The sequence below is a fragment of the Chiloscyllium punctatum genome, chromosome 26 (assembly GCF_047496795.1).
Source record: "Chiloscyllium punctatum isolate Juve2018m chromosome 26, sChiPun1.3, whole genome shotgun sequence".
In the NCBI taxonomy this organism is placed as follows: Eukaryota; Metazoa; Chordata; class Chondrichthyes; order Orectolobiformes; family Hemiscylliidae; genus Chiloscyllium; species Chiloscyllium punctatum.
Window position 1 is genome coordinate 59,981,088 of NC_092764.1, and position 17,565 is coordinate 59,998,652.

Sequence of the window (17,565 nt, forward strand, 5' to 3'; positions counted from 1 at the left end):
ACAGGGAAAAGCTGAGGCCCACATGGATAGGTGAGAGTGGAAGCATTTTTAGTGAACAATCATATTTATGTAGTAGCTGTGTAACTTTTTTAAGTAATTCTATATTTAATAAAGAAAACTAAAATCACCATTCATATTTCAGGGCGGTTCCAAATACAAAGAAGCTCCAATAATCTGCGGGTTAAGTATTTATTATTTCATGGAATGCAGGCACGACTGACTCGGCTGGCATTCACTGTCCAACCTGAATTACTCTGAAGACGATGGTGGTAAGCTGCTTTCTTGAACCACTGTAGTCTTTCAATATTGGTACATCCATGGTTCTGTTCAGAAGGCAGTTCCAGAATTTTGACCCAGCGCCAAGAAAGAACAAGTCAGGATGCTCCAAGTCAGGATGCACGTGGGGCTTGAAAGGGACCATGCAGGTGCTAGTGTTTCAATGTATTTATTCCCCTCATTACCAAAGGTGATAGAAGTCATAAGTTTGGATTTCTTTTTGTGTGGAAGGAACCTTAAAAAAAATTGATGCAGTGCATCTTGTAGATGGTACACACTGCTGCTACTGTGGGTTAGTGAAATGAGTAAATGTTGAGCTGGTGAATGGGTTGCTGATCAAGCTGACCATTTTAGCCTAGAGGGTGTCAAGCTGCTCCAGTGCTTTTTGAGCTACACTTGTCCAGGCAAATGGAGAATACTCTGTCAAACTCCTGACTCAAGACTTGTCAATGATGAACAGGCTTTGGAGAGACAGTAAGGGAGTTACACGTTGCAGATATCCCAGCCTCTGACCTGCTCTTGCAGCATTTATATGCTATAAATTCTGTGTCCTAAGATCCTACTCCACTAGCTACCAGATGAAGGAGCAGTGTTCCGAAAGCTTGTACTTTCAGATAAATCTCCTGTCATGTGATTTTTAAGCGTATCCACTTCAGTCCAACACCGGCACCTTCTCATCATGGAGAGTGCAGTTCAGGTTCTGGTCAATAGCACACCTCAGTGAATTCATAGATGTGGATTTAGTAATGGTAGTGCCATTGAATGTTAAAGGGAAGATGGTTGTATTCTCTCCTGTTGAAGAGTAGGTCACTGCCTGGCACAAATGTTACTTGCCTTTCATCAGCTTGAATGCTGTGCAGTTCCTGCTGCATTTGGACGTGGACTGTTTCACTATCCGAAGAGTTGCAAATAGTGCCGCACATTGTACAACCATCAACAAATATCCCCACTTCCGATGGAGAGTAGATGTCCTTGATGAAACAGTTAAATCTGGTTGGACCTCGGGCACTATCCTGAGGAACTAATGAGATAGAAGAGGGTCTGTACCCATTATCATCCATATGGAGATCTTCGCAGCAGTATTGTATTGTATGGAAAGCAGAAATATTCCACAGGGTTGGGGAAGATAGTGGGACATCAGTGGTGGAGTGAAACAAAAGTCAGAGAATGAATCCCATTCGGTCAGAAAGCAGTCATAAATTCCCACCAACGGAAGCTTTGGGACAAGTCTCTGTCTTATAAAATGGAAGTACAATCAGATCTAGGAAAGCACATTGCATTTTCCCAGCAGTTGAGTAGAACATTTATATTCAGCAAAGTGCAGCTCAGTGACTATTATGGCTATTTGGGTGCCACCGCTCTCTGGAGAATAATCATTTATAGACAATATCACAGAATCACAACAGTCTGGGTAAAATCAGGGCAATAAAGATTGAGTGCACAGCTCTGTGGGACAATACTACTTACTGCCTGCAGTCAGCAGAGATGTGCTGTGGAACTGTGTAACGACAATCCATAATCATGGTGAGGGTCTCGCTGTCATTAACCTCGTGGAAAGGGGGATAGCCACACACTAGCATATACAGGATCACTCCCAGGCTCCAGATATCTACAACAGAACAAAGGAGACAGTAACAAGTTAAAATACTGTTTGTTCACATTATAAATCGTCCAAAAATAGTCTGTCGATGTTTTGATTTTATAAAACATTTATATCTGCTATGTGTTTTTTGACTAGAGACAAAAAAAACCCTGCAGATGCTGGAATCCAAAATAGACAGGCAAGAGACTGGAAGAACACAGCAAGCCAGGCAGCATCAGGAGGTGGAGAAGTCAATGTTTTGGGTGTAACCCTTTTTCAGGTCTTGAGGAAGGGTTACACCCGAAATGTCGGCTTCTCCATCTTCTGATGCTGCCTGGCATGCTGTGTTCTTCCAGCCTCCTGCTTGTCTATGTCCTTTTTGATGACAGACTCAATCACACTGTACATGGCTGCGATAGTATTTTTCTATTTGTTAAGAAACAGTTTGAGGACCATGAGATTTGTAGCACAGACTGGCTAAGGGTTCAGATTCCCTCAAGTTTCTGACTTTGCTGAATCAAGTGTGAACCTGCATTAGTAAAAGGAGGAACTTACAGCATTTTAAAACTTTGCCAAAGTGAACTAATCTGTTTGGGGCCTGATGCAACTTGTCAAATTTTATCCTGATTAATACTAAAATTAGGCGGGACATCCAGTCAAGACTAATGCTAAGTAAGGTAATTAGATTACTTAAAGTGTGGAAACAGGCCCTTCCGCCGAACAAGTCCACACCGACCCACCGAAGAGCAACCCACCCAGACCCATTCCCCTACATTTACCCCTTCACCTAACACTACGGGTAATTTAGCATGGCCAATTCACCTGACCTGCACATTTTTGTACTGTGGGAGGAAACCAGAGCACCCGGAGGAAACCCACGCAGACACAGGGAGAATGTGCAAACTCCACACAGTCAGTCGCCTGAGGCGGGAATTGAACACGGGTCTCTGGCGCTGTGAGGCAGCAGTGCTAACCACTGTGCCACCGTGCCGCCCATAAGGTGCAAGCTTTATAGTATTAATTTTAACCTGGAACAGAATCATAATTTGCTCAACTCCCTCACAGCACAAAGCCTAGGAGATTTTAACACTGTGATACTTTTTCACAAGTTAAAAATCAGCATACTTTTTCAAGTGGGAAATTTCTGGGGCCAGAATGCAATATAGAAAACTGAGAAACATCCTTAAGCACACATTAGGGAATGGTTGTTCAGTTAGCAAATTGCCAATTACTGTGTAGTCACCAACCACAACAAAGCTGTGTGGTAAATAATCCTGCAATCTACTTGAGAAATGACCTTCTGGCACCCTCAGTGGCCACACTTCTTTTTGAGCATGTTAAACCTGTTAAGCACACAAAGCATTGCACAGTGAGACCACAGTGGCTCAACTCAGCAAATGCACAAGACTTTAATTATAATTCACAAATCAGCAAAAGACAAAACCATTACCAATAACAAAGAGAGAACAGGGCAGGATAACAAGCAGCAACCCAATTTGATTTAAGAAATCTCAGATGTGTTCACAAGCTACAAAGCACAGATTATTCAGAAGAGCACTGGATAGGAACAGAGTCCACAGCTTCACACCTATCATTCCTCAGATCCCACAGCCACCTTGTCCCAGGGATGTAGCGAGTAGAAGCCAGATACTGTCCCACGGCGAAAACTAGAAGCATCGGTTTAGACAAATAGGTCAATAATTGGTGCAATGGCTCCAGTGGTGGTGGAGGAGTTTAAAACACTAACACATTGTATCCTCAATTCTGCAAGGTGCAAAAAGTGGGCTCAGTGTTCAAACACAACCAAAAGGTCTCCCATCGTTTTCTAACCGGTTGCAAATTACCCTTCCAATTTTGGGTTGGAATAGTCCACACGTTCTAAGAGTCAGCAGGTTAAGTAAATCAGCAACATGGTGGCAGATGGAGTATAATTAGGGAAAATTTAAAGTTGATTACTTTGGTAGGAAGAACAAAAACATTTTTTTTAAATAGCAAGAAAGAATTAAACATTGCTACTCGAAGGTATTTGGGTCTCCTAGTACATGAAACACAGAATGGTAATGAGCAGGTTGTAGCAAGCAATTCTGAAAGCAAGTGGTATGTTAGCCTTTATCGCAAAGGAGTTGAAGCAAAAGAATGAGGAATTCTTGATGCAAATGTACAAGGCTTTAATGAGATCACAGCACCACTGAACTGAGCGCAGCTTTAACCTATGGAAGGAAGGACTTTGAGGGGTGCAATGAATATTCACTAGGTCAATTCCTGGATAAAAGGATTGTCCTACAAGAAGAGTTTGTGTAGAATGGGCCTATATCTTTATGGGCTTAGGAGTGATCTCATTGAACTGCATTAGATTCAGAGAGGGGTTAACTGGGTAGCCGCTGAGTGGTTGGTTCTCTCTCATGGAGAGGTTAAAACTAGAGATTACAGTCTCCAGGTATGGCAGGGGGAGGGTCAGCCAATTGGGACTGAGATGGGGAGAAATTTCTTTGCTCAAGAGGTAGTGAATCTTTGGAATTCTCTATAAAAGAGAGCTGTGGATGCTCAGAGTTGAGACTGATAGATTTTCCGACTTCAGGAGATTCAAGCACATGGACATCAGACAGGAAAGTACAGTCAACATTGACAATGAAATGTTATCATACTGAATGATGGAACAGTTTCCTGCTTCCCTTCCTGCTTCTATCTTTTGTATTGTTACATTAATCTAAACAAATTCCTGAGATTTCCAAATGATAGGAAAAAAAAGCAGGATAAAGTCATTTTTGGATAGGAAGTCAATGAATGACAAGCCTAGAACACTCTTATTTGCCTGACAATAAGATAATAAGGTTAGTATCCATTGTCAGGTACCTGTGTGAACAGAACATGCCCTTTATAGACAACAGGCCCTTTAACATCTATGGGTTTCCTTTCCCATTACTTTAAGAGGCCACATTGATTCTCTGTAACAATTTGAATTTCAGGCTTACTGCTTCCCAGATAGCCATTATTTATTTGGCTTACAAGCCAAAAGGAACAATATCGATTTCCTAACATCCATCAGTAATCGTCAAAATGAGGAGATACCAAATGAATAATTCGCTGAATCAGTAATCACAAATATACCAGAGTGTGCTGGAATGTCTAAAATAATTGGAAGGAGATAACTTCGGAAATGAACTTCTGTTGCTGCAGCCTATCACTGTTTTGTTGCTAAGCAACACCTGGTGGTTTCCTTTGCCGAGTATCCTGTCTAATGCTAGAGCAGCGACAGGAAAGATTGTTCTGGAGACAGAAAACAAACGTGTCAGACAGACGGCGACACGTGACACAGGCACGGATGCATGTGAGAGTGTACAAATGGAGGTGATCGGGCAATACTAAGTGTTTAGTATTGAGAAAGCTAACCCATCCCGAAAGCTTGGTGTTTCTGCTTTAATATACCACACGCTACTCATCAAAACTAGGCACCCTCTCCATCCGACTGCACAATGCTCCTGTACTTCTCCGTATATTTAGGAACATCATTAGCAAAGGATGGGATGCAAAATACTGCATTTTCGGTGTCCCAGGAATCCTTTCATAAAACCACCCTACCTTAAAAACGATTCAGCTTTAATACAGAATAATAGGAACAAATATTTGTTCCTTTCTAATTCTTTAAAACAAAAACTCCTTGAACAGTTGAGACAATGAAATACTTCCTACAGATCACACAGTCATAGAGATGTACAGTACAGAAACAGGCCCTTCCGTCCAATTCCTCTATGTCAACCAGATATCTTAACACTTATCCAATTCCATTTGCTAGCATTTGGCCCATATCCCTCCAAACCTTTCCTATTCATGTCCCCATCCAGATGTCTTTTAAAAGCTGTAATTGTAACAGCCTCCGCCACTTCCTCTGGCAGCTCGTTCCATATACACTGCATCCTCTGCGTGAAATCGTGGTCACTCAGGCTCTTCACCGTATCCATGGCTGGAGTGCAAGGTGGCCCTGGAGTGGACAGCTGTCCCACAGTGCAGGCATCTTATAACCTTATCAAATTTCTTGATTTTTCTCAGGATAGTCACAGTCCTGCTAGAAAACTATAATGGTGATGGTGGACAGGGGTGTATCAAATGTACAAATGTGTGTGGCGAGAGAGTTAGGTCTCATATATGTTTGTGGGCAAGATTGGGTGTACATCAACATGAATGGACAAGTGCAGGCTGAGTTACATTTTTCAAGTTACTCCGAGAAGTGCTTCCCATGTGTGAGGTTCCCATGTGTGAGGTGTACACACATTTAAGGGAAGCAGTGCATGAACACATAAGATGAAGTGTCGAAACCAAACCCTATTGATAGCAGAACTGGCTGGAGCTGGGATCTTGGCCGGGCTCTAGATTGCTTACATTGAACAGTCGCACAGGGGGAAGAAAAGGGAAAAAAAAGTATAATTGAACTCTCGGCCAATTTTAAATGTTTTTACTGCGAAAGTACTTTGTGGAAGAAATGAAAACTGCTGACCCTGCCGCTCATCAATTATTAACCGCGTATCATCTATTTAGATTCTGGGCAGTTATGTTCTGATGAAACGATAGGTCTGTTATTGATTTCTTACATGCCAATTTTAGTCAGCGCTAAAAGCTCTATGATTAATGTCATACTGGTGGTGGTCCAGGCTATCAGTTTCTCTCCGCCACTCAGGCTATTTTGCAAAGGCTCCATCAGGGGGAACACTTTGGAAGGCTGCTGCTGCTGCCGCCCGCAGAGCTTCTGACGGTTCTGCCAGCAGTCTCTAACTAACCTGAAACTGGAACCCTCCAGAGATATTGCTTCACGTGTGAACAGCTCTCGAGCTCGCTAAAATGTGCCGCATATGTTCAAAAAGAAATCCTTCAAAGGCCAACAGCCTCTTTATAATACCTGCCCAGTAACTCCCCTGGGCACCTAGCACGTGAATCAGGTTACAAATCCCAGACCAGCGCTGCAGCTTTCAAAACAATCCAGCGTCCAACTGGAAACTGGAGTCAGAAAATGTGAAGCTTTCACGTTCAAAGCAGGGCACAATACACATTTGGTTATTCGTTTTTTTGCTGCTTTCTCGCGCGGTAGTACCCTGACCACAGTTCTCATCTTGCAGGTCCCACCCTCAGATTTATTAAAGGTGGGTTTGAACCAGAATGTGGGTCCGAATGGACACTACGCCAACTGGCGCGACCCATTGAACGGCAAACAGCAAGACATATTCTCAGGAGAGGGTGACTGCAAAGGTTACAGGAAACATCTGACGAATAATCTCAAATCGCTGATGTTGAAAATGTTACCGGGTTGGAACAAAGTTTAGCCCGCGTGAGAAATATTCCACTGTGCCAAGCTTGATTTGCTAATCCCACGGTGAGTAATGAAGAATTGCGTCATTGCAAAGGGGCTGCACAGATATACAGAGCAAGACAACTCCGAGCTTCCTCCCTTTCCCACAGCTCTGGATGGATGGTTGCCTGCCTCACCTTATTGATCATTCTTCCCTTTCTCGTACAGTGTAATTTTAGTCTTGTTCCAGTTTTTCCCACTTCCTCTTCTCGTAATATTTCACACGAATAACACTTACAGTCAAATATCGTGCAAGTCTAGTCTAATATGTGGAAGGTGACACATAGATAGACTAAGAGGAGGCTGCGAAATAGTGGTAATGTCACTGGACTAGCAACACAGCCGCAAACTAATATTTCTAGGGACATGGGGGCAAATTCTATGACGAATGGTGGAATAGGAATTCAATAAATTCTGGAATTAAAAGCTAAGTCTAATGGCGACCATTTAACTTGGCTGTCTGATTGTCAGTAGGGAAGGAAATCATCTTTACCTTGCCTCCGTGACACTCCAGACACACCAAATACTCTTCAAAGTTCTCTGAAATGACATGGCAAGCCACAGCTGTATCTAACCACTACAAAAAATAGGAATAGAAAAATGATGGGCCATCCTGGTATAGGAAATGGCAACACCAAACCTAGGCCTGTGACCCTCTACCATTGTCTGCAAAGACCCCTTTCACCAACATCAGTGGAATCAAGCAGCAGATTGACACATAGTCGTACTCATGGAGTCACATCTTACAGACAGTCAAGCTCCTAGATGTCACTGTCACCAACCCTGGGTATGCCCTGACCCACCAGTAGTGACAACACCATCAGGAAAGAGTTTCCCTGGGAGCCCTCAACATTAGCTTCTGACCCATGAAACATTATAACATCGCATCAAATTTGGGAGAAATAACCTCCCACTGATTGAGATTACAGATGGAAGTTTGATTAATCTGGATCACATTGCATATGTAGGGAAGATGTGTTGGGTATGCTAGAGGCTATTAAGGTAGACAAATCCCCAGGCCTGGATGGGATCTATCCCAGGTTGCTGAGGGAGGTGAGAGAGGGAATAGCTGGGGCCCCGACAGATATCTTTGTGGCATCCTTAAACACAGGTGAGGTGCCAGAGGACTGGAAGGTTGCTCATGTTGTACCCCTGTACAAGAAGGGTAGTAGGGATATTCTGGGTAACTATAGACCAGTGAGCCTAACGTCGGTGGTGGGAAATTTGCTGGAGAAGGTACTGAGGGATAGGATCTACTTATATTTAGAAAAGAATGGGCTGATCAGTGATAGGCAACATGGTTTTGTGTGGGGGAGATTGTGCCTTACCAACTTAATAGAGTTCTTTGAGGAAGTGACCAAGTTGATAGGTGAAGGAAGGGCTGTAGGTGTCATATACATGGACTTTAGTAAGACGTTTGATAAGGTTCCCCATGGTAAACTAATAGAGGAAGTGAAGTCACATAGTGTGCAGGGTGTTCTAGCTAGTTGGATAAGGAACTGGTTGAGCAACAGGGGACAGAGAGTAGTAGTTGAAGGGAGTTTCTTGAAATGGAGAAAAGGTGACCAGTGGTGTCCCACACGGGTCAGTGCTGGGGCCACTGTTGTTTGTGATATACATAAATGATCTGGAAGAGGGCACTGTTGGTATGATCAGCAAATTTACAGATGACACTGAGATTGGTGGAGTAGCAGAAAGCATGAAGGACTGTCAGAGAATACAGGAGAATATAGACAGACTGGAGAGTTGGGCGGAGAAATGGCAGGTGGAGTTCAATCCAATGTGAGGTGATACATTTAGGCAAGTTGAATTCTAGAGTAAATTATAGAGTGAATGGAAGAGCCTTGGGAAAGGTTGATGAGCAGAGAGATTTGGGAGTGCAGGTCCATTGTACCCTGAAGGTTGCTGCACAGGTGGATACAGTGGTCAAGAAGGCAAATGGTATGCTTGCCTTTATCAGACGGGGTATTGAGTATAAGAACTGGCAGGTCATGTTAAAATTGTACAAGACATTAGTTTGGCTGCATTTAGAATATTGTGTACAGTTCAGGTCACCACATTACCAAAAGGATGTGGACGCTTTGGAGAGGGTGCAGAGAAGGTTTATGAGGATGTTAGCTGGTACGGAAGGTGCTCGCTATGAAGAGAGATTGAGTAGGTTAGGTTTGTTTTCATTAGAAAAAAAGGAGATTGAGGGGGGACCTGATTGAGGTTTTCAAAATAATGAAGGGCATCGTCAGGGTAGATAGAGACAAGCTTTTTCCCGGGGTGAAGGATTCAATAACGAGAGATCACGCTTTCAAGGTGAGAGGTGAAACGCTTAAGGGGGATTCACGTGGCAAGTACTTTACACAGAGGGTGGCGGGTGTCTAGAATATGTTGCCAGCAGGGGTGGTGGAGGCCGGCACGGTAGATTCATTTAAGATGCGTCTGGACAGATGCATGAATAGGTGGGGAGCAGAGGGATACAGATGCTTAGGAATTGGGAGACAGGTTTAGATGGTGGATTTGGATCGGCTTAGGCTTGGAGGGTCGAAGGGCCTGTACCTGGGCTGTAAACTTTCTTTGTTCTTGTTCTTTGATTACACCTACCCTACTTCCTCAATAGTAGTTGAATCATCTCATGTTAAACACTGCTTGGAGGAAGCAAAAAGGACTTCAATGTCCATCACTAAGACTGACAGTACCGCTACTAGCCAATTCCCAAAATACATAGCTGCTAGACTATAATCATAGAATCCCTACAGTGTGGAAACAGGCCTTTCGGCCCAACAAGTCCGTACCGACCCCCAGAAGAGTAACCCACCCTGACCCATTCCCCTACCCTACATTTACCCCTGACTAATGCACCTAACCTATACTATGGGCAATTTAGCCTGGTCAATTCGCCTGAGCTGCACATCTTTGGAGTATGGGAGAAAACCGGAGCACCTGGAGGAAATCCACGCAGACACGGGGAGAATGTGCAAACTCCACACAGACATCGCTCAAGGCTGGAATTGAACCCAGATCCCTGGCTAACCACTGAGCTATTGTGCTGATTAGATCTACAGAAAATGCTGAGTGAACCAATAACAGGAAACAATCTACTTGATCCTGCCCTCACCAATCACACTTTCATTTGTCAATGACAGTATCCGTAGGAGGAACCACCACAGATCTTGTGGAGAAAAGAATTCTGTTCTTACATTGAGGAGACTGTCCATTGTGATGCATGACAATATTACCGTGCTAAATGGGACAGATTTCAAACAAACCTAGCAACTCAAAACTGGGCATCCATGAGGCACTGCATTGTACTTAATTGCTGTCTATAACCTCATGCCCTGACAGACCCCTAAATCTGCCAGTATCATCAAACCAGAGATCAACCCTGGTTTAAGGAAGAGTGCACCAAGACTTGCCAGAGGCAGTACTAGACACAGAAATGAAATGTCAATCTGATCTCATTTCAATCTAGTGGAAGCAGTGTATATGATGGTCATGTGTTTGCTCAACCATGTCTAACAGTCTAAGCTCTGCAGTACTGCCTCAACCAGTTATGAATCAAGATGAATAATTAATCGACTTGTGAGGCGAGTTGGCTCCACAAATATCCCCATTATCGATGCTGGGGGAGGCCAACACATCAGTGTAAGAGACATGACTAAGTTTGCATTCAACTGCTTCCATACAGCTACAACACTTGATTCTATTGAGTCATGAGGGAAATTTCCCAGGTATGTCCTGTGCACAAACAGTAGGACAATTAGCACCCCATCAGCAAAGTGATGAAAGGATTTGTCAACAGTATTACCAAGCAGCACTTGCAAAGGAATCAGCTTGTCAATGACTCTCACTTTGGGTTCCATTGCCACTTTGGACCATGGACAAAAGAGCTGAATTAAATTTAACTAGCCATGGACAAAAGAGGTGAGGTGAGAGTAAGGCAGCATTTGACCAAAAATGGCATCAAGGAATGACATAAAACTGGAATCAATGTGAATCAGGAAGAGAACCCTCTGCTGGTTGAAGTCACACTTGTCTCATAGAAGGGTGGTCACAGTTGTTGGAGGTCAATCATATCAGTGTCAAGACAACTTCTCAGGGTAGTATCCTATACCCAATCGTCTTCAGCACATCAGTGACCTTCCTACCATCAAAGGGAGAGAGATTTACTGCGATTCCACAATGGTCAGCACCATTCATGACTCCTCAAATGTTGATGTACAAACACAGCAAGACCTGGAAAATCTCAAGTTTGGGCTGACAAGTGACAAGTAACAGTTCTAAGTACCAGGCAATGGCCATCTCCAACAAGAGATCGTCCCTTGGTATTCAACTGTTCTGAATCCCCATCAACAATCAACACCCTGGGGTTTACCCTTGCCCAGAAACTTAACTGGACTTGGCATATAAATATGGTGGGTACCAGGGCAGGTCAGAGACTAGAAATACTGCAGCGAATAACTTCCCTTCTGTTTCCCAAAAAGCAAAAAACACCACTGGCCATTGAGGATAAGGGCTTTTGTCTGAAATATCGACACTCCTGCTCCTCAGATCCTGCCTGACCTGCTGTGCTTTTCCAGCACCACACTCTTGACTCTAATCTCTTAACATCTGCAGTCCTCACTTTTGCCTAAACGAGGTAGGAGGAAAATGAGAGGGAGTTACTTTAACAAACAAATACATTATTCCATGATTCCTAATTGTGCTAGTGACATTCAGTGGCCACATATCAAAATGCCAAAGAGTCATTGCCAAGTTGAGAGAGCAGTGGGCAAGAACATGGCAGGAAGAATAAACTGCAAAATTATCCACTGTAGGGGAATATTTAAAAAACAGAACATTATTGTGAGAGACTGAGAAATGTTTGCATTCAGAGGAACATGGGCATTCTTGTCCATGTAACAAAAATCTTACAATTAAACCACAGCAAGCACAGTAGTTTGCATTACAAAGGGATTGGAGTGCAAGGGAATGTCTTTCTACAATTACACAGAAACTTGGCAAGAGGACCATGTCCAGTTTTCATCACCCTATCTAAAGGGTGCATATGTATTTCCCCTACAGGCAGTACAATGAAAGTTCATAAAGCTGGTCAATGGGCTGACCACATTGTTCTGAGGAGAATAGACTGGCTCAACATTTCCTGGAATTTGGAAGAATGAAAAAAGTCTCACTGACACATAAAATTCTTACAGGACTCAACAGACTAGATGTTGAGGAGTTCTTTCCTGGCTGGAGTGTCTTGGACACAAGCTTACTGTCTCAGGATTAAGATGAGGGGAAATTTCTTCACACAGTGGCTTGTGTGTCTTTGGAATCCTCTACTCCAGAGAGCTGAGGATGCCAGTTTTTGAGTAAATTCTAAACAGAGGTCGATAGGTTTTTTAGATGCAATGAGGGTTAATGGATAAGGGGTTGTGTGTGAAGTTAGAGGTCCATGATTTGATTAAGCAATGGATCAGGCTCAAAAGATTCAAATGGCCTGCTCCTGCTTTTTAAAAAATTATTGTGTTAAACATATTCCTATAAATTGCATGGGCATTGTCTGTGGGCTTTTCGAGATTATTTGATTTTCAATAAAGAGAATGATGATTGATTAATTTAGAAAGCAGACTTCAAAAACTTGTTATGCAAAGCCATCTAATGGCTAAAGCTGCCACTGTCATCATATTACACCATGGGAGTCAGCAAGTGTACGTTTAATTAGTTAGTAAGCTTGCAATAATAAACTAGACCCAGTAACAGCAATCATAAAAATAATGGATGAATACAAAAATTGGTATCACTGCTGTTCTTCAAGTGAAGGCAAGTTGTCACCTTTACCTGGTCTGGTCTGCAAGTGACTCCAGGCTTATAGCATTGGGGTTGACCCTTAAGAGAAGGTTCTTGGAGCCACTTGGTTGTATGCAAGAACCAACCTTCTCAAGGACAATTAGGAATGGAATGGTATTGCCAGCAACACCCATATCCCAGAAATGAATGGTTAAAAATAAAATGATGCTTGAGAAAGCAAAACTGAGTGGGAAATGTTGATGAGAGGATATAATAGTAAATGGTGATACAAGCAGGTGACAAATTTTCAGCAACAGAAATCGAGGTCTGTTGTTAGGAATTGCATGATCTAAGGGAAAGCTAATTTTAATCATGTAAAGCACATTGAGAAGGTACTAAATTGAGACTCCTAAATGTTTCCCAAAGTCCTACAGGATTGTTAAGTGGGAGGTTTGATGTTAACGTTACTCATGAATGAAGTTTGTCTCTGCCCTCACTTCCAGAAATAGTAACAACCATTCTCCAGGTGTCCGAGTAGAATAAACCATGGATCAGAAATAGAAATGAAATCCAGAACCTTAGCAATCTTTAGTGGTTCCCATTATGGTTATCAACTAATTTGTTGCCTTATGACGATGGGGGAAGAAAGTACTTTCGTTTCCTTTGCAATGCATTTATATGTTTAATATATAGCTCCGATGCTGTAATTACTTTAAACATTAAAATTACATCCCAAGCCAGTACTAAAGGAACTTCCTTTTGAAGCATCCAGGAAGTTCCCTCCTCTGCGTTTCTCACTTTGAACAGCTATGTAGCTTGGAAAACATTCAACGACTCGGTTATGCAGATCTGCAATAAAAAGCTGTGTGTGTGGAAATTTTACTGAGTAAACCATCTGAAGTCAAACAATAAAGTGACTTTTTTTTTCCTGAATTTGCAATATTTCAAAGTAGCTGCTTTGTGCCAGTGTTTGAGTGATGACTCGCCACTGTTAAGCAAAAGAGCAGTGCCAATCCATCACATCATAATGGGTTAGCATTCGCTGTCTCAAACGGGCTGGGTCCAGCTTCATGACCATTACTCTTCATCATTTGACTCAATGAATATCAATTCTTACGCCTCTATAATCCTTTATGTTACTGGACTAGTAATCCTGAGGGATGACCGAATGATCCTGAAACGGGGCCAAATCCCAGCACAGCAACAGTGAAATTTGAATTTAATTAAATAAATAAAATCTGAGACAAAAGACAACAGTCACTGACCACTCTATAATCAGATTGTCATTTGGGTGGGTGGATTGTGGTGGAAGAAGAGTGGGAAACGTTTTGGATGTTGCCAGGGAGGGTTAGACATCACAGTGGGTAGGGAATCAGTCGAATTGTGGGATCTAGTTCAGGTGGTGATGAGCTTGTTGGGACAGGGCGAATGATCCTGCTCCTCTTGGCCCACAAGCAATGCTTGAAGAAGATATTTACCTTCTCCTGCCAGGATCTCCATGCATTAGAATTAAAACTCCAGTTAAAACTGATTGCAGTGACATCCAAAAGCCAATTGGCTGCCTGCCAGTCCCTCCTCTGCCTTGCAGAAAATCAGAATCACATGAACTGGTGGCAGACTAATGAGTTTTAACATTTTTATCTTCCTATTGTCCCTCAACCCATCCATCCTTCCACTAGATACCAACCTCCACTCCCCCCAGCCCGCCAAGTGACTGTCGCTCATAACAAAACCATAAGAGTGAGGTTTTGAGATTTGGCTTCACTAGTCTTCTTTCACTGTACTCTCAGTACTTCAAAGCTCCCTAAAAGCCAAGACTAACTACCAGTTCTTCGTTTCAGATTTAGAAACAATAGTAATAACAGCAGCAGTTTTCTATAGATGCGAAGATACATATCAGGAGCCGAAGTAAGTATTTCAGCACCTCAAGCCTATTCCGCCACTCAATAAGATCACAACAGATTTGTTTGCGTTTCAAATGCCACATTTCCATCTAGCAGATAACATTAGATTTCTGTGCACAATTTGATTCAGAATAGATCAGGCCTCACTCTTCTGAATTCCAATGGAAACAAGTCTAAACCTGTCCAACCTTCCTCGAAGACAACATCCTCATTTCAGATATCAATCTCATAAACCTCATCCAATGCATTTAAATCTTCACTTAAATAGAAACACCACACACAGTATTTGAGATGTGGTCCCACCTGTGTAACAAAGCATTACATCCTTCCTTTTACATTCAATTCCTCTCGCTCTAGAGGTTAGCATTTCATTAGCCCTCTTTATTGTGTGTTGTACTGGCACACTTTTTTTTGTGAGCAAAACGGGCAAATGATCTACCATCTCAACTTAACATCCAGGTGAGAATTCACTGCAATATTGCTGCAATACTCAGCCATATTGTATATACAGTAAACATCAATTCAACTTCTTTTAAAATGATTTGTCCCCCTTTTAGCTAAACCCTGAAGCAATGACTCATCTGTCCCTATCTGGATGTATCACAGCTATAGCAACTGCTCTGCCCAAGACTAAAAGAAACTACAGAGTTGTGAATACAGCCCAGTCCATTAGACAAACCAACCTCCCATCCATCGACGCCATCTATACTTCCCTCTGCCTCAGGAAAGCAGCCAACATAATCAAAGACTTCTCCCATCCCGGATATTCTCTCTCCCACCCTCTTCCGTTGGAAGGTAGATATAAATGTTTGTATACACGTACTAACAGATGCAAGAACAACTTCTTCCCCACTGTTAGCAAAGTTTTGAATGGACCTCTTTAAAGTTAATGTTGATCTCTCTTTCTGCAGCTTTTCAGCAGCTCGAACACTGTGTCTTGCGCTCTCTTACTCTGATGCACTCGTACAGTACAATCTGCCTGTAAAGCACATAAGACACCATTTTTCACCATACCTCAGTACACGTGACAGTAATAAATCAAATCAAATGGCTGAGGGTATGTTAGCTGTTAATTGTGTCTCAATGGGAACACACACTGAGGCAGAGGCTGTGGGCTCAGTCACATTAAAGAAGTGCTGCACGACTTGCAGATGGTATTTTTCAAGTGAGACACTAAGCTGGACATCCAGACTGTCTTCTCTAGCAGATGTAAACATAAAATGGCACTAATGGAGTTATCCCCAGTATCTTGGCCAATATTAGCCTTCCAAGAGCAATGCTGAAATAGATTATCTGCTCATTATGATATTGGTGATTGTGGGAGCCTGCTGTGTGCAAATTGACCGATGTGTTTTCCTATTTTACATTGATGACTACACTTCAATAAACATACTTCATTGATTATAAATCATTTCAGGATTTATCATAGAATCATGGAATCCCTAGTGAGAAAACAGGCCATTTGGCCCAACAACTCCACAACTACCCTCCAAAAGAGAAACCCATCGAGACCCATTCCCCTACCATATTATTCTACATTTAATACACCTAACCTACACATCCCTGAACACTATGGACAATTTCGCTGTTCCAGAATGTTCACAAACATCATAAACCCAAGTGTTTTCTTCTTCCTTTGGTTGGTTTTCTAGTTGCCATGATCTCTAGCAATTTAAACCAAAATAAAAGGATGAGGTTAGATCAGTTGCTCAAAGCTTATTTAAGTAAAAGCTCAATTCCACAAGGGCCAGTCATTGATTGAAGCAAAGCATGCAGGATGCTCCACATTAAAATGGACAATACACGTCATTTCAAATCTAGTTGCAAAACACACTGCAGCTATTAGATCACAGTGTAAAACTTAGCATTGTTCACTTAGGAGTTTATTGGATGGAAAATAAAAATTCCCACAACCAAACTTGAAAAAGATTGGATGGTTCATACCTGGCCACAGACCCAATCTTCCCACTGCAATGATCGATACAAGTAAAGTTAATCACAGCGTATTACCCTGGGAACTGACAGATTGTTTTGACCAAGACCGGGGACCCTTTTGCATTTTAATCCAAAGCACTTAACAGGTCTGGTTTCCTGCTTCTTCCTGCCATACGTCTGTCATCCTGCCTCACGGCGCCAAGACATCTGCCAGCTATTCACTTATCTCACGAAGCCTTGCGTGTGACTGGGCTATCTAGCCTCAATCCCCATTCCTCCCCCCCATCCTCTGCTGGAATGAGTGTATGATGCAGCTAGATAAATATCACAAAAAGGAGTTTGGTTTCCATTCACATAATCCGCTCTCGTTTTCAGTACTCAGAAACTAAAAGGCTGCCTAAATAGGAAACAGATGGTGCATGTACACACACACACACACACATATATATATACAGATTCCAAATAGTAGCCACTTTGGCAAGTATGTCACAGTTTACCACAGAAATGAAAAGGAACAATATATTAAGGCTAATTCACACAGGCTGTGGAGGGGTGGGGGGGAAGGGAGGAAAGGTGAATATCAGGTATTTATTTCCATTTACTAATTTTTCACCCTTTACTTTTATGTATTTTCAGTAAAATCACATGCTCAACCTTAAAAGAATTCATGGACACATTCCAAGACGTTGGCTTTGGTACTGCACTCCTCTTACCTGTGTTGCAACTGATTTCCTGCTTTCCATATTTATGTGCAGTACACATTGTTCAGT

General features: G+C 42.4%; 1 protein-coding gene across 2 annotated transcripts in view; it reads right to left on the minus strand.

The window, feature by feature from the left end:
- Nucleotides 1-17,565, minus strand: part of snrkb (SNF related kinase b) — a 120,095-nt gene that overhangs the window by 32,399 nt on the left and 70,131 nt on the right. For both annotated transcript variants that reach the window (XM_072547523.1, XM_072547522.1), the window contains exon 3: nt 1,744-1,885. In XM_072547523.1, the coding sequence (XP_072403624.1) occupies nt 1,744-1,885 (142 nt within the window). The remainder of the gene's footprint in view (nt 1-1,743; nt 1,886-17,565) is intronic.